This window comes from Ambystoma mexicanum, chromosome 5q (genome assembly GCF_040938575.1).
Source record: "Ambystoma mexicanum isolate Mex_15411 chromosome 5q, UKY_AmexF1_1, whole genome shotgun sequence".
NCBI classification, from domain to species: domain Eukaryota; kingdom Metazoa; phylum Chordata; class Amphibia; order Caudata; family Ambystomatidae; genus Ambystoma; species Ambystoma mexicanum.
In genome coordinates this window covers 1,133,972,374-1,133,995,579 of record NC_090933.1, presented here as the reverse complement: position 1 = coordinate 1,133,995,579, position 23,206 = coordinate 1,133,972,374, and the positions used below count along the sequence as shown (strand labels likewise).

The 23,206-nt window shown below is 43.2% G+C and overlaps 1 protein-coding gene across 3 annotated transcripts in view; it reads left to right on the top strand.

The window, feature by feature from the left end:
• KCNQ3 (potassium voltage-gated channel subfamily Q member 3) overlaps positions 1–23,206 on the top strand; it is a 1,253,156-nt gene that overhangs the window by 884,419 nt on the left and 345,531 nt on the right. For all 3 annotated transcript variants that reach the window (XM_069621644.1, XM_069621646.1, XM_069621645.1), the window contains exons 3-4: positions 17,568–17,694; positions 21,250–21,425. In XM_069621644.1, the coding sequence (XP_069477745.1) occupies positions 17,568–17,694; positions 21,250–21,425 (303 nt within the window). The remainder of the gene's footprint in view (positions 1–17,567; positions 17,695–21,249; positions 21,426–23,206) is intronic.

Here is a 23,206-nt window from a genome sequence, read left to right as displayed (position 1 = left end):
TGCCCCTGCACTGCTGGGGGGTGGGGGTGCTGGGAGACATGGGTGGGGGCCTGGTGGAGGCTGCCCCTGCACTGCTGGGGGGTGGGGGTGGTGGAAGACATGGGTGGGTGCCTGGTGGAGGCTGCCCCTGGTGGCTGGTGGGTGGGGGTGCTGGGAGACATGGGTGGGGGCCTGGTGGAGGCTGCCCCTGCACTGCTGGGGGGTGGGGGTGCTGGGAGACATGGGTGGGGGCCTGGTGGTGGGTGCCCCACAGTGCTGGGGGGGTGGGGTTGGTGGGAGACATGGGTGGGGGCCTGGTGGAGGCTGCCCCTGGTGGCTGGGGGGTGGGGGTGGTGGGTGACATGGGTGGGGGCCTGGTGGAGGCTGCCCCTGCACTGCTGGGGGGTGGGGGTGGTGGGAGACATGGGTGGGGGCCTGTTGGAGGCTGCCCCTGGTGGCTGGGGGGTGGGGGTGGTGGGAGACATGGGTGGGGGCCTGGTGGAGGCTGCCCCTGCACTGCTGGGGGGTGGGGGTGCTGGGAGACATGGGTGGGGGCCTGGTGGTGGGTGCCCCTGGTGACTGGGGGATGGGGGTGGTGGGAGACATGGGTGGGGGCCTGGTGGAGGCTGCCCCTGGTGGCTGGGGGGTGGGGGTGGTGGGAGACATGGGTGGGGGCCTGGTGGAGGGTGCCCCTGGTGGCTGGAGGTGCAGGGGGACATGCGTTGGTGGGCAGTAGTGCAAGTTGACATGTGGGTTGGCTGGGGGTCATGGCCATGGTGGATGGTGTGCCTGCAGGACATGTGCAGGGTAGGCCCCTGTGGTGTGAGCCACCTGCAGGGGCCGTGGAGGGTGTAGAGGGAACACCTGGGAGGACCCACGCGTGCAATTCACGTGTGGTGCTCCCCTGCGCACCCCTGTAATACACGTACCCTGATGGAATCGCGTGTGGAACTTCCCGCGCACCCCTGAAATGCGCGTAACCTGCTCGCACGGGCCCAATCGCGTGTGGAACTTCCCGCGCACCCCTGGAATGCACGTACCCTGATGGAATCGCGTGTGGAACTTTCCGCGCACCCCTGGAATACACGTACCCTGCTGATGTCGCGTGTGAAACTTCCCCCGCACCACGAGATACACGTACCCTGATGAGATTGCGTGTGGAACTTCCCGCGCACCCCTGAAATACACGTGCCCTGCTGATGTCGCATGTGAAACTTCTCCCGCACCCCAAAATACACGTACCATGATGAAATCGCGTGTGGAAATTCCCGCGCACCCCTGAAATACACGTACCCTGCTGCAATCGCGTGTGGCACTTCCCGCGCACACCTGAGATATGCGTACCGTGCTCGCACGGGCCCAATCGCGTGTGGAATTTCCCGCGCACCCCTGAAATACACGTACCCTGCTGAAATCGCGTGTGGCACTTCCCGCGCACCCCTGAGATACGCGTACCGAGATTGCACGGTGCCCAAACCCGTGTGTAATTTCCCGCGCACCCCTGAAATACACGTACCCTGCTGAAATCACGTGTGGCACTTCCCGCGCACCCCTGAGATACGCATACCCTGCAGAAATCACGTGTGGAACTTCCCGCGCACCCCTGAAATACGCTTACTCTGCTCGCACGGGGCCAATCGCGTGAGGTACTTCCCGCGCACCCCAGTGATACACGTAGCCCGCTTGCCGTGCTGGTACAGGGTTAGCGCAGCCCTTTGCGCTGGATTGGGTATATTGATGGCTTTTCCCTGCGCGAGAGGCGTTCTTGGGGGCATAACTGGCGCTGCTGCAGGGTCGCTGCGCCACTGTGCGCCACGGCTGGTTTTGGTGGCTGGAATCCATGAATACGCTGTGCGCGGAAATGGATTTTTGCGCACGCGGCTGGCGCAGGGATTCGCACGCGCACACTGTGCGCCAGCCGCGTGCGCCACTTGTGCGCTGAATTCTATGAATTACCCCCCATAGTGTTTTTGGAATAAGACGACAATTGGACAATGCTGGAATGGTGAAATTCACTATAAACTCACAGGAAGATCCACAAGAATTTCTAATGTACTTACTACAAGTACTGGACAACAAAAACATACCTATAAATGAAATCTTTCAGATTTCATACATGTGGAAACATACATGCACTCTCTGCAACAATGTGACACAAGAAGAAATCCCCAATGAACGCTTCATATATATATCAATACCAAATTGTGAATCCATTCCATTTCAGCAACTTGTACAAAATGCAAACCATGGTACATTATGCTCTACCTGCAATTCAGATAATCGCTCCACGTTAGTAATATAAACACATAGTAAATACGTAATACTAATGCTTCTACGTTACAATGCAGATGGTACCAAAAACAACTGCAAGCTGACTGGATTCACACATGGTCAAATATCACTTGGTAAGAAAACCTTCACAACAATAGGTATAATCTACCACGCAGGAGCCACAACCAATTCAGGGCACTACACTGCATATATAAAAAAGAAATGTGGATGGTTTGAATGTAATGATAGTACCATTACTCTAAAGCAGAGATTACCAGCAAATCTTACAAACGCTTATTTGATGTTCTTAAAACCAAAATTTGATAAATAAACTGTATTTAAACCTTTAAATAAATGTGTGTTAAAAAAAATATAAACTGTTAGAATACTCCAAAAGCTATCTAACTGCTCAAAGATTCTACAAAAACTAATCAGATAAATGAATACCACTAAATTAGACCAAAGAATACACAGTTAGAATACGCCAATTGGTATCTAATTGTCCCAAAATTATAAATTTGTGTTAAAATAATATAAACTGTTAGAATACTCCAAAAGCTATCTAACAGCTCAAAGATTCTACAACAACTAATCAGATAAATGAATACCACTAAATTAGGCCAAAAAATACACAGTTAGAATACGCCAATTGGTATCTAACTGTCCCAAAATTTAACAATATCCAAATAGATAAATCAAAACCACTAAAATATATTAAAAAAATAGACAGTTAGAATACGCCAATTGGTATCTAACTGCTCCAAAATTTTATAATATCAAAACAAATGAAAAATCTGTTACTGCTCCAAAAAAATACAACAAAGCAAAGTATAAAGCATTAGCCAGAAACAACAAGTGAACACTGAAAACAAACAAACAAATAAACTGTAGCATAACAGAAAAAGGTTTTTTTTTTAATCCAACATGGATTTTTTTTTTCTCCCACAGACCCAATGATTTTAGCAACAAATACAGAAACTGATCAAATTGCACAGTACTATTATTTGTACTCTACTAAATATGAGGGTCGAAAAAAAATAAAAGTATATTGCTTATACAATGTAATAAGTCATTACAAAATACTAATACTAACATGCTATTTTCTTTAATCACAGAAATGAAGAAGAAAAACATGGACTCCCATTACTAGACCAAACAGTATACAATAATAAGGACAACGTAGCAGCATATCACATCCATAGTATCTAATACCTTTGTTCCTTATACATTTCTTTTTCACCCAAAGTTATAAGCAAATATGAATGTGATATGCTGCGGTGGTTGTTGCCAGGGCATGCAATCTTGGGTGCATGGCCAAATGGTCATGCACCCAAGACTCTATGCCCTGGCAACAACCACCGCAGCATATCACATCCATAGAGTCAAACATTTCAACTATGATCTATGGGAAACTTTTAATGTCCGCGAACAATGTGAGTGTTCTTAGAACACTTTGAACTTGCCAGCGAACAATACGGACACCGTTTTCAGGACACCCCCTACGAACATTTCAGAACAACGCGATAGTTCTTAGAACACTTTCAACTTAACAACGAACAATACGGACAGCGTCCTAAGGACACCCCCTACGAACATTCCAGGACACCGGGAGTGTTCTTAGAAGCGTCTTCAGAACACCACCATCTTGTTTATTTTTGCGAACATTTCAGGACACCGCGAGTGTTCTTAGGACACATTCAACTTGACAAAGAACAATACGGACAGCGTCCTCAGGACACCCCCTACGAACACTCCCCGGACACCGGGAGTGTTCTTAGAAGCGTCTTCAGAACACCACCATCTTGTTTATTTGCGAACATTTCAGGACACCGCGAGTGTTCTTAGGACACATTCAACTTGACAAAGAACAATACGGACAGCGTCCTCAGGACACCCCCTACGAACACTCCCCGGACACCGCGAGTGTTCTTAGAAGCGTCTTCAGAACACCCCCATTTTGTTTATTTGCGAACATTTCAGGACACCGCGAGTGTTCTTAGGACACATTCAACTTGACAGAGAACAATACGGACAGCGTCCTCAGGACACCCCCTACGAACACTCCCCGGACATCGCGAGTGTTCTTAGAAGCGTCTTCAGAACACCCCCATCTTGTTTATTTGCGAACATTTCAGTACACCGCGAGTGTTCTTAGGACACATTCAACTTGACAGAGAACAATATGGACAGCGTCCTCAGGACACCCCCTACGAACACTCCCCGGACACCGCGAGTGTTCTTAGAAGCCTCTTCAGAACACCCCCATTTTGTTTATTTGCGAACATTTCAGGACACCGCGAGTGTTCTTAGGACACATTCAACTTGACAGAGAACAATACGGACAGTGTCCTCAGGACACCCCCTACGAACACTCCCCGGACACCGCGAGTGTTCTTAGAAGCGTCTTCAGAACACCCCCATTTGGTTTATTTGCGAACATTTCAGGACACCGCGAGTGTTCTCAAAAACGTCTTCAGAACACCCCCATTTTGTTTATTTGCGAACATTTCAGGACACTGCGCGTGTTCTTAGAACACATTCAACTTGACAGAGAACAATACGGACAGCGTCCTCAGGACACCACCTACGAACACTCCCCGGACACCGCGAGTGTTCTTAGAACAGTTTCACTTTGCTTGCGAACAAAACGGACACATATTGACTCCTTAGAACACCCCCTAGTCAGTTTATTTAAAACATTTCAGAACACCCGTGATGGCCGCAAACAAATCGAACACAAAAAGAACGTCTAACACATAAAAAACACAACTTTCATCCTATCTCATACACTCCCACCCTCCCCAAACACTCCTACACACCAACACACTCTACAAAATACACATTTTGAACAAAGTTTCACCGGGCTGTCCGGGGATGTCCGCAAATCCAAGATGGCGGGCGCTACCGAAAAATCTGACGCGCTTCACGCTCCACGCCGTCCAATCAGCGAACACTTTGCATGTCCGCGAACATCACGCAAGACGATTGGCCAAACAGTACACTTTCCGCGGAGCGAACAGGGAAGTGTGTCCGCAAACCGAACACAGATATCACTAATTTTTTTTTACCTACTTTTTGGTCATTTTAAAAAAAACTACTGGACGGATTTTCACCAAATTTGCAAAAGCACGCTTTCGGGACCAAGCCGCTGCCCCTGGTCCAAATTTGGTGGAAATCCGTCCAGCGGTTTGGGCTGTAGGCGCGAGCAAAATTTTTTTCCCATTCACTCTATGGAGAGTGAGTATAATGTATACAAATATGAGCATATAGAGGGAAGGTAGAGTAATAAAAATAAAACTATGAGAAAGTGCTGATAACCATAATGATTATCTTCATGCACAGAAAGGATTGCTCTCTTTCAAGCCTGTATCTTCCGCTATGTATATGTTTCATATGATGTGACTGGACCCTAAGTCTACAAATATCGTACCTTTTCAATTTTTACTTCCTGACTGTTACTGAAGAAAACTATGTGGCTTTGATATGTCAGTAAAGGATAAAAAGGGAGAGCCAGCCATGTGATGTCATCAGTGATGTCATCAATGACATTTGTGATGTCATCTTTGATGTCCTGGGTGTTAGTGTTAGCAGTGCACGGTGGCGCGAGTTATGGTTGCTTATGTTACCATAACTGCCGAATTTCATGGGTTTTTCGGTTTTACTTTGAGCCATAACGTCCCTTTAACAAAGTTTTTTCACTGAATTTCATAGGTTTTTAGTAGCGCAACTTAACCATAATGTCCCTTTAACAAAGTTTTTTCACTGAATTTCATAGGTCTTTAGTAGCACAACTTAACCATAATATCCCTGACTTCATATACATGTAACATAGAACATACTAACCCCCTCGTAGTGATTTTCATGTCCGCGGACCACCGCCATGTCCGCGGACACATCGAAAATCTGAGCGTGGTGAATGTAAATTTAAATAGTGTGCCCCATTTCCCCTTTGAAGTTGGCTCTGAAAAGAGCCGTGTTTTTTTTTTTTTTTACAGATGCTTGACAGACACCTGTTATTTTGTATTTTTTTTCTTGTTTTTTTTTCTTACTTTACTCCTAAAATCTTCACATAACCTTCTCCAAAGCACACCTTACATTCCAAAATATTAAGGCATTTCCCGTAAAAGATAAAGAAATGCCATCTTCTTTAAAATTAACAGCATTACTGGCATCAATATTCTCATTGTTACAGAAGAACATACCAGCTCTAAGCATGAAGGCACACATGCCTCGGTTGATGACACACCTAGCAATATTTTGCTGAGGACAAAAAACTGAACTATTGTCCCATATTGCCCTAGGTAGTAATCCAGAAAAAATTACTTTTGCATTTGGAAGTATCTTCATTACTGCTTGAACGAAGCGTTCCAAATCAGCCAACAAAGTAGGGGCACTGACGTTGCCCAAATGGAAAGCACCATAGTGCAAAACTACCACATGCGTACTGTTCATCGTGGCCATATCCTCACAAACTTGTACAATTCCCTGTACATTGCAATCAGGCACACTGCTCCACACCACCTCCACTCCTTTCACATCAAAGTTCTTTGCAACATGCCTGCATTCAGCGTACTGCTGTAATCCATGCACAAACATATCTCCGAGCACCAACATCCTGACTTTCAACACTTCTGCCATCTTCACCACACACAGTCTCTTTCAACACAAATCCACAACCTCAACATCTGATTGGCTGATCCGTACAGTCTTCTTTCCATGTTGGATTTCCTGGAAAAAAACGGATGTAGCACGCCCTGTCCACGAACAGCCGCGGTGTCCGCGGACGGCGTCCACTTTACTCTCTGTGCCATTCCCTCATTGCATACAGCTAAGCAATCACACAATACGAATAACGTCCTCAGAACAACCCCATTTTGTGATTTTTCGAACATTTCAGGACAATTATTATTTCATTATTCAACATATTAACATTACACATATTATACTTTCATCTTGTACTCTGCACACAACGCTATGTTTCTCCATTAGTAGCTCAGTATACTAGATAGAATCCCATAATACAATGCTATTTATATCAATGCATCGTTCAAAGCACTAATAACGGTATGATATTTATTGCAATATCCTTGACACTTTTTTCGAAACATTATAATAAAAATCCCTAGTACACAAATTCCATGAAAAGTACATACACACGTGATGTCATCAGTGATTTCATCAATGACATTTGTGATGTCATCTTTGATGTCCCGGGTGTTAGTCTTAGCAGTGCACGGTGGTGGCGCCAGTTATTTTTCAAAGCTTACCACAACTTGCGATTTTCAGGGGTCTTTCGGCTGTACTTAGAACCATAACGTCCTTTTAACAAACTTTTTTTAATATCACGCAAACAATATACAAACATGGCGTGCAAAAACCAACTTCTACAGATGGCTTTACACAGAATGTTGCAAAGTAAGAATTTATGCTTGTTCACAGTGAAGGTCAGCTGCTTCCACAACTTCTACAGATGGCTTTACACAGAATGTTGCAAAGTAAGAATTTATGCTCGTTCACAGTGAAGGTCAGCTGCTTCCATTTTTTTCTCGGGCCCCGGAGAGGCTCACGAAGCGGACTATAAGGTTGTATTGTGTTTTGACCTTGACAGACAGAGATTGTGATGAAAGACTTCTCTTGAAGGAGTGTTGCTAAAACGTAAGAGAAGATAAAGATGAAATTTCTGAAACGAAACCACTTTTATATATTAAATCACTATGCGAAAGATCGTTGGCACACGCAGAGCCATATTTTGGGACTGCACCACTCGTAGACAATGGAAATTGCAAATGTAATGTAAGTAACCCTTTAGATTACTTTATACCAAATATAATTACAATAGCGTAGCATTAAAGACCGCTCAAGTTGAACTTGTTCGTTGAAAGTGGCATAATGTTTTCTACCGCGCACTATCACCGCCGAATTGATCCCCTGTCATTTAGAGGGCTCTGAAAAAGGCAGACGACACAGGGTGGGTTAATAGAAATAATTTAACCGGTCTATAGGCGGTCAAGCGCTCTACTCGCTGTGCCACTTCACTGTAGCCTGTCAAGTGGCACAGCTAGTACAGCGCTCGCTTTGACATCCGTGCACAGCTTGCTAACGCAAGTTTGAATCCCGGCAAGGCCAAACTCAGCCTTTCATACTTCCGTGGTCGATAACTGAGCACCACACACTGTGGTTAATAATAAGCACTGCTTAGATACCTCACGGTTCTTAGCGCTATATGAATGGGAAAATATTATTATTTTATTATTAACATACTCTGTTGCACTATCTTCGATAGCAAATATTTTCATGCCCTAATAAATAAAATGATGATTTTTAATGAAGATCGGCTGGTGAGACTAATTTATGTTTTTTAAAACAGGTATGTGGCTCCATTTTGCCTATGTCACGATTTACAGACTCCAGCGGATGGGGTCTTCAACTGCCAGGTGCAGGTCCAAATATGCAACTTTATCACCCTCACCATTTTATGGGACAATCGCCAAGGACCAATATGCCCTTACGCAGTACTAGCGGCTACAAACAACATACCAACCAATAGGGTGGTCTAATGGCTCGTTGTTGGAGCAACCTTCTGATTATCAGAGCGACCATTTACTGCTTTTATCATAACCCAACAGCCTATCTACCGCAAAGGAACAACGCGTGGCTCCAAATAAACTTTTGCTGATCAATAGCAAATCGCTGAATATTCACTAAACATTTCATGTGAAATAAATGTTCTCTACCAAATGTACAATCCTGCTGTTTACTTTTAAACCACAGTTTCATATTCCGAATTGTGGCGCACTGAGTTGTAAGCTGATCTAACACTCTCTGTACCCCAAAGGAACATCGCGTGTCTCAACATGAACTTTTGCAATTCGACAACAAAGACAAATGCAAATTGCTGAACATTCTCTAAACATTTGATGTCAAATAAATGTACTTTACAACATTTACAATCTTGCTGTTTGCTTTTAAATCAAAGTTTCATATTCCGAATTGTGGCGCGCCGTGTTGTGACATAAAGTGTGTTGTCTTCCGGGTTCTGTGTAAAGTCGCGTAGTACTGGAGACGACTGGCCGCGTTTCATTACGCACCCTGTAACGTCACGGAGAGAGGCAGGGAATATGAATGCTTTGATAATATCAGGCTTAGGGGCGGGAGATATGATTTAGTGTCGCAAAAGCAAGTCAGCCAGGTCAATAGCGCCAGTCATAGGATTATCACATAATGTCGGCGCACACCAGCCGGATTTATCGTTTCTTTAGTGGACAAAAAGTCGGTTGACGCCCCTAGGAAATTGTACTATTAGCGGACAAAAGGAGTGCTCTGACCCTGACAACGAACAATACAAACAACGTTCTCAGAACACCGCCATTTTGTGTAATTGCAACCATTTCGGGACACTGCGAGTGTTCTTAGAACACATTCAACTAGACAGCTTACAATACGGACAGCGTCCTGAGGACAGTTTGTGTATTTACAAACAATTAAGTACACCGCCTGTGTTCATAGCTCATTTTTACCTTCCTTGCGAACAAAAATGACACATACTCCGTCCTCTAAACACCCCACCATTTAGTTTATTTACAAAATGTCAGAACAGCCGTGTTCTCCGCGGACAAATCGAACGCAACAAAAACGTCTAGCACATAAAAAAACAAAACATTGAACCTATCTCATACTCCCCCACCCTCCCCAAACACTCTTACACACCAACACACGGCACTAAATACAATTTTTTATCCACGTTTCACTGCGCTGTACGCGGTCGACTGCGAATACAAGATGGCGGGCGCCACAGAAAATCTGACACGCTCCACGCCCCTCGCCGTCCAATCAGCGAACACGTCGCATGTCTGCGGACATGACGCAAGGCCATGGGCCAATCGGGGTGCTGTCCGCGGAGCGAACAGGGAAGTCCGTCCGCGAAGCGAACGCAGATATCACTAATTTTTTTGCCTTACATTTTGGTCATTTTTAAAAAAACTACTGGACAGATTTACACCAAATTTACAAAAGCACGCTTTTGGGAACAGGCCGCCGCTCCTGCCGCAAATTTGGTGTAAATCCGTCCAGCGGTTCGGGCTGTAGCCGTGCGCAAAGTTTTTTCCCATTCAGTCTATGGGAAAAAAAAAGTTTTGGGACCCCCCCTATAACTTTCCCCCCCCTGGACGAATCCTCACCAAACTTTGCACAAAAATTCAGAGTGACCCAAATACTGTTTTTGCAAAGTTTGGTGAGGATCCGTCCAGGGAGAGCGAAGTTATAAGCCGCCCAAAAAGTGCTCTTCCTATGGAAACAGCAACTTAACCATAACTACATGGCCACTACTGTGGCCATGTAATATGGTTAAGTTGGTGTTTCTATAGGAAGAGCATTTTTTGGGTGTTGACATTTGTGATGTCATCTTTGATGTCCTGGGTGTTAGTGTTAGCAGTGCACGGTGGCGCGAGTTATGGTTGCCTATCTTACCATAACTGCCGAATTTCAGGGGTTTTTCGGTTTTACTTTGAACCATAACGTCCCTTTAACAAAGTTTTTTTACTGAATTTGATAGGTTTTTAGTAGCGCAACTTAACCATAACGTCCCTTTTAACAAAGTTTTTTCATTGAATTTCATAGGATTTTATTAGGCCAACTTAACCATAACGTCCCTTTAACCAAGATTTTTTACTGAATATATATGTATGCAGATATATATATATAACAGCATATGCAAAGTGACATTAGTATAACAATTCACTCCAGCATTGGAGGGTTACTCGTAGACCTGTTAGCTGTTTTAAAAGTACTTTATTTAAGGCAATATTTACTTTTTTACTTTTACTAGTCATTTTGGGATTTACTTTTTACAATTTTGAAATCGGTTTTACTTTTATTGGTATATCAATTGGGAGTAAGTAGTATACATTACACACTGCCTGTTGTAATATTTTATACATGGAATGTGAATTGTGATTCTTTTGTACCTCCATATTTACTATACATAAACCAGTGCATTTTCTCAATCTAAATAAGCAAAAGAAAACCATACGTTGCTGTATAGTAGCCCTCAGTTGCACTCCTAGAGACACATCTAATCCCAAGTAAGATACGCTGGTCTACCATCCGGGCAAAAAAGAACAACTCTTTGCCCGGGATGCAGACTCCAACATAGATTAAATCGAACTGAAAAACAGCTTCATATAAATCGCAAATGTAAATCTAGTACATATAAATCATATTCATACAAGCAGCCAATCGATGAGAATATGAAGTCAAACTTTATCTCTTCATTTTCATGTAAACATAGGTAAACTCAAAAGCATGGTATACAAAAAATACAAAAAATATAAGGGCATATGTGACGTAGATACTCAGGTACATGTCAATTAATTCTTAAACAGGTACAAGCTGCCACAATACACAGTATTGAAGAAGTTCATACCAATTCCTAATTCAATCAGTGCACCACCAAATCAATATTCAACAAAATCCAAAATAGCTCCTTAGAAGTTGGTACATAGCCAACGCGTTTCGGATTCTAGAAAATCCATCCTCAGGGCGAATAAAGCTATCTGTCCCACTTGGCGCATAAAATTCCTTATGCACATATCTAAAGGAATTGTAGAAAAAATTCATATCAGTAAAAGGGAATTCAAGTCTAAACAGCTATGGTATAGCTTCAAAATAGTAATGCACTGACCTTAAACCTCATGTCCTATTCTCAAGGGTCGGGTCAAAACTTGTTAGAAAAAGGAAAAAGGGCTCATCAGAACTACAACTCAATACCGGTAAATTCAATAAACACCAAAAGACGAGTTCATTTATTGTGTAGCATTCTACGTAGGTACTCACCCGGCTCGATAGGACACCCCCACTACAGCTGGGAGAAAGGAAGAGTCGGGCGAATAGCACAAGCTAAGGAAACAGGGGGAAAAAGACAGATTGGAACACAAACCAGTAAGTCAGTCAGTGCCATAAATGGTATCAATTCGATTGATTGAAACAACTGGGTGTCTACTCTACAGGGGAACTTCCGAGCATAGCCCATCCCTTCTGGTAGCCAGATATCACTAATTTTTTGAGACGTACATTTCAATCCTTTTCAAGAAACGTACTGGTCGGATTTCCACCAAACACACAAAAGCACGCTTTTAGAACCAAGACCCCGCTCCTGCCGCAAATTTGGTTAAAATGTGTCCAGCCATTCGGCCTGTAGGCGTGCACAAAGTTTTTGCCCATTCAGTCTATGGAAAAAAAAAGATTTGGGACCCCCTCTATAACTCTGCTCCCCCTTCACGAAACCTCACCCAACTTTCCCAAAAAATGCAGCAGGACCCATATACTTTTGACAGAGTTTTAGCTTCAATCGTCCACAGGGAGCAAAGTTATAGCCGCCCATAAATTGGTCTTCCTATGGGTTTAGCAACTTAACCATAACTTTGATGTGCTGGGTGTTAGTCTTTGCAGTGCATGGTGGTGGCGTGAGTTATGGTTGCTTAGCTTACCATAAATGGGACATTTCTGAGGTTTTTCGGTTTTACTTGTAAACATAATATCCTTTTAACAAAGTGTTTTCATTGAATTTCATAGCTTTTTATTAATGCAACTTAACAATAACGTCCCTTTAACTACGTTTGTTTCAGTGAATTTTCTAGGTTTTTATTAGTGCAACTTAAGAATAACGTCCCTTTAACAACATTTTTTCAGGGAATGTCATGGGTTTTCACCAGTGCATGCTATTTTCCTACAGTTTACTAATATAATACTTATCCAACTATAACAACATATTTGTCCAATTTAGAAGTGTCACCTTAAAACTCTGCCATTTCCCACCTTCTAGCATAATTTTTAACACTTCTATAAGCTTTTTGTAACTTTTCCCACTGTTTCTGTGTCCATCGACGTCTGCGAACGTCTGACATCATCACGGACCTTGTGGACAGTGCCATGTGACCATGCACTCGCTCGCGACATGATGACGTGTCTGCACTTCGCGATCGTGTCTGTGTGTCGAGGACAGTTTGGAACTGCATTTTCTACTAATCTAGGAATTTTCAAGCTCAAAATGTACCCCTGCACACCTCCTACACCTATTCTTACTCATTATCCTTTAACAATCTAGTACAAAGCACATACTTGGAAGAATATTAGCAAAACTGCTGTTTATCTTAAAAATGGCATCAGCTATTGCCATCCCTCCTCCCCAAGAGCCACCACCACCACCAGCCGGAGGACCTACACAACAAAAAAAGTGCAGTACTTCCAAAGACAATGAAGAGGACAAGAGGATGAGGTAGAGGAAGTGCCTACCTCTAGCACCCAGAGAGAATCATGGGTGTGGCAGTTCTTTACCACTGTTGGGAATACCAAAAGCTAAAGCTACCAAAGTGAAATACACTGAGTGCAACTCAGTCGCAGACTACCTTGTCAGTACTCCTATGTGCCGCCAAACCAAATCCAACCACCGCAATTCTCTCATAAAGGTTGTTCCTTTCTTAGCAAGTAGTAGGCTGTCTTCATCCACCTCATCTTCCTCAACCAATACTGTAACCACACAGCCTACTTCTGTGGGACACAAAATCCCGCCAGCTACCTTAGAAACAATAAAATAGGCTGTTAATCCATATCTTTCAAAGACAACAGTCTTCTGTATATACGGCAACACACCACTCTGCAGGGGGAAGCAACTTCAAAGTGCTTTTGATCCTGTAACCAAGGAGCATGAGAAACACTGCCCCTATCTTAGAAGTAACACACGCGCAGCATCGTCCCCTGTCCACCTGCCCCTCCATATTAGTGCTTGTTGCCTCTTCCCTCATTTGCCTTCCCACCTTACGTTCTAACCTCTCCTACAATAAAAAATTTGTCAAAAAACAACAAAATAAAGGTTCCTTTAGGAACCCTGTTTCACAGTTAAAAAATAGAACAAAAAAATTAAATCTTTTAGACTCCATCTACTTTACATTTCTCAATAAAGTACATAGACTCAATAAGATTTTCCAACATTTCCATTAGCATTTTGTGTTATGCAATGGGAATAATGTGGCGTTCATCCCCTGTTCCAGGGACTGGAATGGGGGAAAATGGGCCGGTTGGCCAAGTTATCAGCCCAAATGAAGCGATGGCAGATAACAAGGGCTCTGGACCGTTATCCCCTGTTCCAGCCCCTGCAATGGGGGATGAAGGCCATTAGCACCCCAGGTTCCCAAAGTGGGAACTCTGGGTGCTAAAAAAAATAAAGGATTTGTCTTCCTACACCGAGACGCCTGTGGCATCCCACTGTAGGAAGGAAAATCCTTTTCCAAGATGGCCACCATGGAAAGGGAAGGCGGGGTTCCGTATAGAGCCCCTCTTCCCTTTCCATGGCAGCCGGCAGAAGGCGAAGAGAGAACCCTATGACCATATTACCACAAGCACATTTTTTTCCCTTTCAAACCTATCCCACTTTCAAATAACACCCCATAGCCTGTCCCAGGTGGACATGGTCACTTTAACCCCATTTGTCGTCGCTCATGGTCATGGCTTGTAGCCAGATTGTCCAGGTCATGACCTTATGCCATGACCCGGACAATCTGGCCACTGCCCATGGCCACAGGCTATACTTCAGGCACCAAAGGTATATCACTATTCTTTGTACATACCTTATGACACTTCTCAAAAAATAAAACATGGGCACATTTGCAAAACCATGCTTTAAGGTCCTTGCCAATGCTCCTTACACGGGTTCGCTGGAAATCTGCCCATGTTTTATTTTTTCAAAAGTGTCAAAATGTATTTACATACATTTGTCATATCACTTAGCCCCCACTTGACAAAATCCATTCAGACTTTACACAAACATTCAAGGTTGGTTTATAATCTTTCTGAAAACTTTTGTCCACATTCGTCAGATGGCAACAAAGTTATAAACTATCTAAAAATGTTGAGACCCCCTCTAATTTAGCCCCCTCTTGACAAAATCCCACCAAACTTTAGAAAAACATTTATATCTAGATCTAAAATTGTGTTGCAAACTTTTGTGTAGATCCGTCAAATGGTACCACATTTATAAGCCTTTACAATATTTCTGGACCACCCTCTAATTTTGCCCCCTATTGACAGAATCCCACCAAACTCTGCAATAACATTTAATCTAGATTTAAGATAATTTTCAAACTTTTGTGCAGATTCATCAAATGGCACCACATTTATAAGCCTTTACTATATTTTGGGCCCCCCACTCCCCTCTAATTTTGTTCACACTTTCCAAAACCATTCAGAATCAGGTCTATAATAGAATTCCAAAATTTCATGCAGTTTCATTGAGTGGCGCCAAAGTTATAAGACATCCAAAAACTGCTTTTCACCAATCCTGTAATGCAGAAATAGGCATAGATGTCCCTGAAGATCTGGAGTGTTCGCAAACATCACGGGACTGTACCCGAATATCTGGACTGTTCGTGGGTTTCAGGGATGAAAAACACCTTTTTTTTTACTTCTTATGGCCATATCCCATCCCATTCTCATCGGCCCTTACCTCCCCAGAGATTGTTTGATAAGTTTGACATGTGCAATGTTGTGTTTTTTAATATTTTTTTACTGAGATGTTCGCGGACAACAGCGAATGTCAGCAAATCAAACATGGCATTTGTTTTAAAAAATCTGACGCTCTTCACGCTTTTCACCATCCAATCAGTGGGCGCGCCAGATGTCGCGGACATCACGTCACCCGCTAGGCCAATTGGATGCCCGTCTGCGGACCGAACATGGAAGTGAGTCAGTGGACCGAACCCAGATATCACTAATTGTTTTTTTACCTACTTTTGGCCCTTTTTAAAGAAAACTACTGGACGGATTTACACCAAATTTACAAAAGCTTTCTGGGCCAAGCTGCCGCTACTGCTGCAAATTCGGTGAAAATCCGTCCAGCGGTTTGGGCTGTAGACGTGAGCAAATTTATTTTCCATTGCGTCTATGGAAAAAACTGAAATTTTGGGATCCCCCTTACAACTTTGACCCCCCTTGATGAAACCTCAGACGGGGCCATATACTTATTTTGCAAAGTTTGGTAAGTATTCTTCCAGGGGGAGCAGATTTATAAGCCACCCATAAAGTGCTCCACCTATGGGTTGAGCAACTTAACCATAACTACAGGGCTGCTAAAATATATATATATATACTCAGCTGGTGGAATTTATCAGTGTTAGGTTGCCCTCTGCTGCCAAATGGCAAAGAGCACCTCTTTGTGCCCTTCCACTTCAAAGTTTGGTGAGGATTCATCCGTGGGTGGGGGGCGAAGTTATAAACCGCCCAAATAAATGCTCTTTCTATGAGTTTAGCAACTTAACCATAACTACCACAGGCCTTTTAATATGCGAACAGAATGAGGGCAGTTCTACATGGTCACCTTCACCTTCCATTATTGGAAACATTCAGAAGAATTTCCAGTTACTATTTTCCACCCCCACTTCTCTTCACACAGGGGGCACACCGATTCCAGTGTCAATGAACAGTTAATTACCTGATCAACTTTTCAGTTTCTAAAGAGCTACATGCTGAAGGATTTATGCCTCTGCACAAGCTAAACATGGAAGTAGGTGCTGTAATTATGCTACTACACAATCTTATGCCATCACAGGGACTCTGCAATGGAACAAGGTTGACAATTACATGTCTACAAAGACACATCATGGAGGCATGTCTAATCGATTGATTAAACCTAGATACTGTACTTATACCGTGCTTATCTCTCATTCCATCTGATGCCTTTCAAATTCAAAAGAAGACAGTTTCCTGTACGTTTAGCATTTTCGATGACCATTAATAAGTCACAGGGACATATGCCTCCATCCTGGAAGCGATCAGTGGTAATTCTGATATTTAAGAAGTGGACAGAAGTGGCCCTATGAATTACTTACCGATATTGACCTTTAAGATATGCTAGAATGGCATATGTTACACCGGGAACCGCTGCTGTATATATATATCTTTTCTTTGTAGAACTGGACATGAATTAAATTTGCCACCTTTGAATCAGCCCTGTCATTTTTTGTTAGTTTGACAAAAGATTTTCAATATTCATTTTTGATAAACACCCAGCGATTAACTCAAAACAGTAGTACGAAGAGGCATGTTAAAGCATAGTGGTGTGTTATTCAGTGAGAAAAAGCAGAATACCTTGACTGGATGCATATGTAAATTAAAAATGAATGTGGGAATGGCAGCTTTTGCATGGTGACTGTATGATCCACAAAGCACTTTTGGTCACGCAGGATGGCACTTAATTCCACCTTAAGTAAATGATCTTATTCAGTACTTGAAGGTTTTACAAAGTCATATATTTGTATTTTGTGATGCAGGAAACATTTGCCATTGTCATCTTTGGAGCAGAGTTTGGCTTAAGAATCTGGGCTGCTGGCTGCTGCTGTCGCTACAAAGGATGGAAGGGACGTCTCAAGTTTGCCAGGAAGCCTCTATGCTTGCTGGGTAAGTACAGACCCATTATCACTCCAAATGGTGATTGCATTTTGTTTTTTTCTTCTCTGGCACTTATCTATTATCAATTGTTTGAGGTTATGTGTGAATGTTTTCTGATGAATATTGGCAGTTACAATACCAATGCACCTAGGCTACAGCTTCCTTCTTTACATATCAAAAACCTATTGTATTAACCTACTGTGTTGACCCTCAGCCTTTTATTAATGTATCACCCTTATTTTCCTTGCTTCTGCCAACGTGCTTCCCTGCAACTCACATGGTGTTATGAAAATAAATGTTTTTTTAATGTCGCAATTCATTCTGAAATCCAGCCACTAAGCATGGGACCGTGTTTCAAATCCAGTATTTTCAGCGTTGTGTTGTTTCCAAGGCAAGTGTGTTACCTATGAGCTATCCTCCCTTGATAAGAAAATTGTCAATTATCTCTGATCCGTAAGAACAAGCATTCAGTCCGCGGCCACATGGATTGGTCACACTATAATACCATACCATACACAGTGGACAGAACAAAAGAGAACCAGCAAAACAATAAAACCATGGTGGACAGAACAAAACAGAACTAGGTAAAGCAGTACATTCATGGTAAACAGAAGAAAAGAGAACCATGTAAAACAAAGCCATGGTGCACAGATAAAAAGGGAACCAGGTAAATCAATAATGGAATGGTGAACAGAAGAAAAGGGAACAGGTTAAACAATAAACTATGGTGCACAGAACAACGGGGAACCAGGTAAAACAATAAAACCATGGTGGACAGAACAAAAGAGAACCAGGTAAAACAATAAAGGAATGGGGCACAGAAGAAAAGGGAACAGGTTAAACAATAAACCATGGTGCACAGAAGAACAGGGAACCAGGTAAAACAATAAAAACATGGTGGACATAACAAAAGAAAACCAGGTAAAACAATACAGGCATGGTGCACAGAAGAAAAGAGAACCAGGTAAAATAATAAAGCCTTGGTGCGCAGAAGAAAAGGGAACCAGTTAAAACAATAAAAGCATAGTGGGCAGAACAAAAGAGAACCAGGTAAATCAATTAAACCATGGTGAACAGAACAGAAAAAGCAAATAAAATAATAAATGATGGTGGAGAGAAAATGAAAACCAATTGGGCCATTCAGACCAGTTCAAACAAAACAGTGAAGTACCAGACGAGGTCCACTAAGTAGCCTTCAATACAGGCTGGCCTAATTAAGAGGACAGTGACATTCTTCATAAAGTGCTCCATCCACAATGATACAGTCCCCCCCTCAGTTTTGAATGCAGAACTGCCAAGGCCTTTACATGTGAGCTTGAAATGGTGGAGGAGGGAGAAGGCCTGGGCAGCCCATAGGTATCATAGGAAGTCTACTAACATGACTGATGACAGCAAAATGGACAGAACATCAAGCGGTTTAGGAAGCAGGGATTGGTAGAACAGTCCACAGCAGTTGACAACAAGTACTTTGTATGGACAGTAAGGTTCCTGGTGTGGGGCAGCTATGCATAGGACCTGAACAATAAGCCAGCATCAGTAAGTAAGGTGTGTCAGCACTGACATTCACTCAACCATGTGCCGCTCTGCTCTACGCCCCTCCCTCCCGCACCCCCCATAGACGTGTCTCTCCCTTTGCCACTGAACTCGGGCCATTTCTCCATCTCTGCTGTCTCTACCTCGAGGAGCTTATCCAGGCAGAATGCCACTGTGCCCACATTTTATGCTAATCTGAGCATTTTGCTTGAATGAATCCTGCAGCTGCACCCAAGGCTAGACCCAGCTCCCCACAAGCTACCACCTGCAACCTCATGGCTGAGTAGACACGCATTTCCTCCCCTTCCAATTAACATTCAATAAATAGGCCTTTATAAAAACATATCTGAAGCTTTGACATATTCTTCATGTAAACAATGTATATACAAAAAGTTTCTTTCTGAGGTGATAATTTAGATTTAAGTAGTATGGGTAGTTCAGGCAATATCGTTTATTTTTAATGAAGTCAATTTGACGATTTATTTCTGTGGCATGGCATTTTTTTTATGGGTGGGAGTTCTTATATGGTAATACTGGCATACATTGGTACAGCCTGCATGGCCATGTATTGACCCAGCAGCATGAAATGGCATTTGTTGTGGGTAAAGCCATCATGAAAATGCATTGACAATGTCTCCTGTGCACTGTTGTTGATTTGCATCTATTGGTTGCTTCCATGTGCGACCCTATAACACCATTTGCAAACGGTGTGGCTTTTAAACCAGTTTGTCACAGAAAATGCTGTAAAATGCACCATTTTTAACCATTATTTTAAACATTCTTCTCATGGGGGGTGATCCTCCCAGGAACTCTTTGTTTGGTCTGCCTCCTTAGCTTATTAGGCCCATTTATTTACGCCCAGCTACTTGGCTTGTATGTATTCTCTGTTGAGGATGCCTCCCATTGCTGGCCATTCTAATCTTGAAGTTGAGAATATTTCTTTATCCAACCCCAGCATGATAAAGTGCATTTTATGTTATGTGCATAAGACATCAATTTTTAACATTTTCATATCTTAAAATGACACTAACAACTGAAAAAAGTTGACTTCAATAAAACAAACGACTTGGCTTGAACTATCCCACAACGGGTTAAATGCAAGCAAAGCACTTCACTGCATGAGCAGAAGTTCATGAATAGTTTCTGCCTTCTGCCCCAGTCCAGGAGCCCTTGCAGCAGCAGCCGCTTCCTTCCCAAACAGGGCATCCGTCCGTGGACGACTTGCCACTGTAACACAACAGAAGGGCAAATGGATCAGTTGGTCTCATAGACAACTAAAAACTCACCCTTTCTACCCACAAGTCTGGTTAGTCCATCCCACACAAAGCCCATCACTTGCTCTCTCTCAGTCTACGCAAGGACAGCAGTGTGGATAGTTAACCTCATGGTCCTTGCCCGGGGTTAACATTCTATAGTGCTCGCTGGTTTTAGGGCATCATGATTATAGACATGTCACATTAGAAATGTAGGATAACCTTATATGATATTACACAACGTAGCAATAACCTCAACGTAACCTAGCAGAACATAATACAATGCAACTCCCCGAATTGGGTCAGCTCATACAGGGCAGGTAAATAGAGATGTGTACAACGGTTTTGTGGATTGTGGTATCCGGTTCTAGTACCGTTACACATGACCTGTAAGCAGAACTCGTTGCTGCATAAAAAAGGTTCCTACTAAGATCACTGGTCTCCATGTGTAGTTTATCCTTGTCCATTGCAGTATAGCACTGCTCGCGTCATGCTTTTTCTGTTCAGAACTGACCATGTGTCATCATTTGACTAGTGGGCTCAGGGACTCCACACACATTTCGTTATGCTGCAATTTAGGTTTTTCATCTTCTAATTAGGAAGCTATCCAAGAAAAGGAACAGTTCTTGTAGACGCCTTATCGGAGGCGCCTCGTTGTAGCTGATGGGTGTTCGGCTGTCGTTTAACTACCAGGTTGGGACATGTATCTCAGGGTGTGTCATTGGAAAGTCATGGGTCAGTTGTGCAGATCGTTAAACCCATCCTTTTCCCTCTGTAGATATCTTTGTGCTGATTGCCTCTGTGCCGGTGGTGGCTGTTGGGAAAAATCAAGGCAACGTACTGGCCACGTCACTGCGAAGCTTGCGCTTTCTGCAGATTCTGAGGATGCTTCGCATGGACCGACGCGGAGGAACCTGGAAACTTCTGGGATCAGCCATTTGTGCTCACAGCAAAGTAAGACCCAGATGAGCAATGGAGCGTTGAATAAGTGAATCCCTTAGTTGAAGTATGGGCTGCACCTAATAAAGGTGAATATTCACTATGGTACATATTTCATGAAATGCCAGCACACATTGGGTGGTATTATGGATGTTAGAAGAGGTATTCTGAGGACTAGATACAATTCAATATAAAGCTCGTCCTCTTGTGCGATGTGACCTGAACCGCCAAGTGCATCTGCCTTTCCTTTCACAAGGGGAACAGCAGAATGACTGTCCAACAAGATATGTTGTGTCCATGATGCCAAGTTAGTTATAGGCAACGTAATCAGAGCTTGGAGGTATGACTCTGACCTATCAGGAGGCAGAGAATCCAGATGTAATCCGGCAATTAATGCCTACATTCTGTCCAGATTGCCGGCACCTCTCCTCCTTGTCCCCTATTTTCATTTTCTCGTACACTTCCCCAAGGCCTGCACTTCCCCTCTCTCACTGCCTCTAACCCAGAATGTATGTGCCTGCCCCAGCCCCACTTACCTCTCAGCCGTAAGCCCCAGCCTATCCCTCATCTTTGCACTTCCCTCCTGTGCTCAGCTATGGTACTATGAAAAATACTTACTCCCTTTACTATGTTGTCTGGCAGCCATTTTGTTTTGTAGTTTTCTTATGAGGACATTTGCAACGCATGTCAATTGCAGCCTCGGTTTCCCTATAAAACAATCTGTTTCCGCATGAGCAATGCATTCCAAGGGTACTAATAGAATTCACTCCTTCCTTGGCGGCAGACATCTTATGCAATGGTGTTGAGCTTCCAGGTGCTACCTTATACTTTTTGGGGAGTTGGCATAATATGGAGAGGACCTGGTTTGCAGCCACCCTGTCAAACCCATCGTTTTATTTTGGCAAATCTTGAATGTACCTTGAGTATTGGCATCAGCACATACTAAGCAAATCACTGTTGTGAGGGGTATGATTGTCAGGTTACTAGGTGGAGTAGGATCTTATTAGATTCCCCAAGAGCCTGCAGGAATAAAAATCAATGATGTGAACTTCCCAGTGATAGCACTCTACTAGAGAAGTGCAATGTGAGAACTCTACTGTAAACACAGGTAGCTTTCTGTTTCTGCTGATGGAAATGGGAATTTGTGGCGGCCTTCAGGTGCGTGTGGCACTACTCCATGTCCACTAGAGCAGAGGAATAGCAGCGTGTGCAAATTTGGCATTTGGATTCAGTGGCATAGGCAAACTCGATGGAGCAGTGGGAGAGAGAGGACCTTTGCCGAACTACTCACATTTTTTTATAAAAAGGTTGATGGCAGCAACTTTCCTCCGTGCCTGCCTCACTTTGTTCCTTTGGAAGTTCCATAGAAGGAATGAACGGACAGAGTAATTGATAGGACGCACTGGATAAGAGCCAGACATACTTCTAGATAAACTAGAAATGTATAGCTTTTCAGACACTAAGGATGGAAGGGTGGAAGTGTTTGTGTGATCAATGGCACGGTTCTCCCAGGCTAAGTAGACGCTGAGCGATCGCTATTGTCCTGTAGCTCCTCTATGAGCGGTCTGGTGCCCACATGTGCTCATGGCAGATGTGTGTGCTGTGGTAACATGGTCATTTGGAGACATAAATAGTTTTGTGTATACTGACCTTAATTTGGCATCAATTTCGGTTTAAATTTGTGCTATCCCTAAAATAGCCAAAAGTACGGATGCATGTAAACTGCCTGTCAAGATTATTGTGCGTTTTTAAGTATAAAATATAAGAACCACAAAGTATTTTTTTGTTGCATTTAT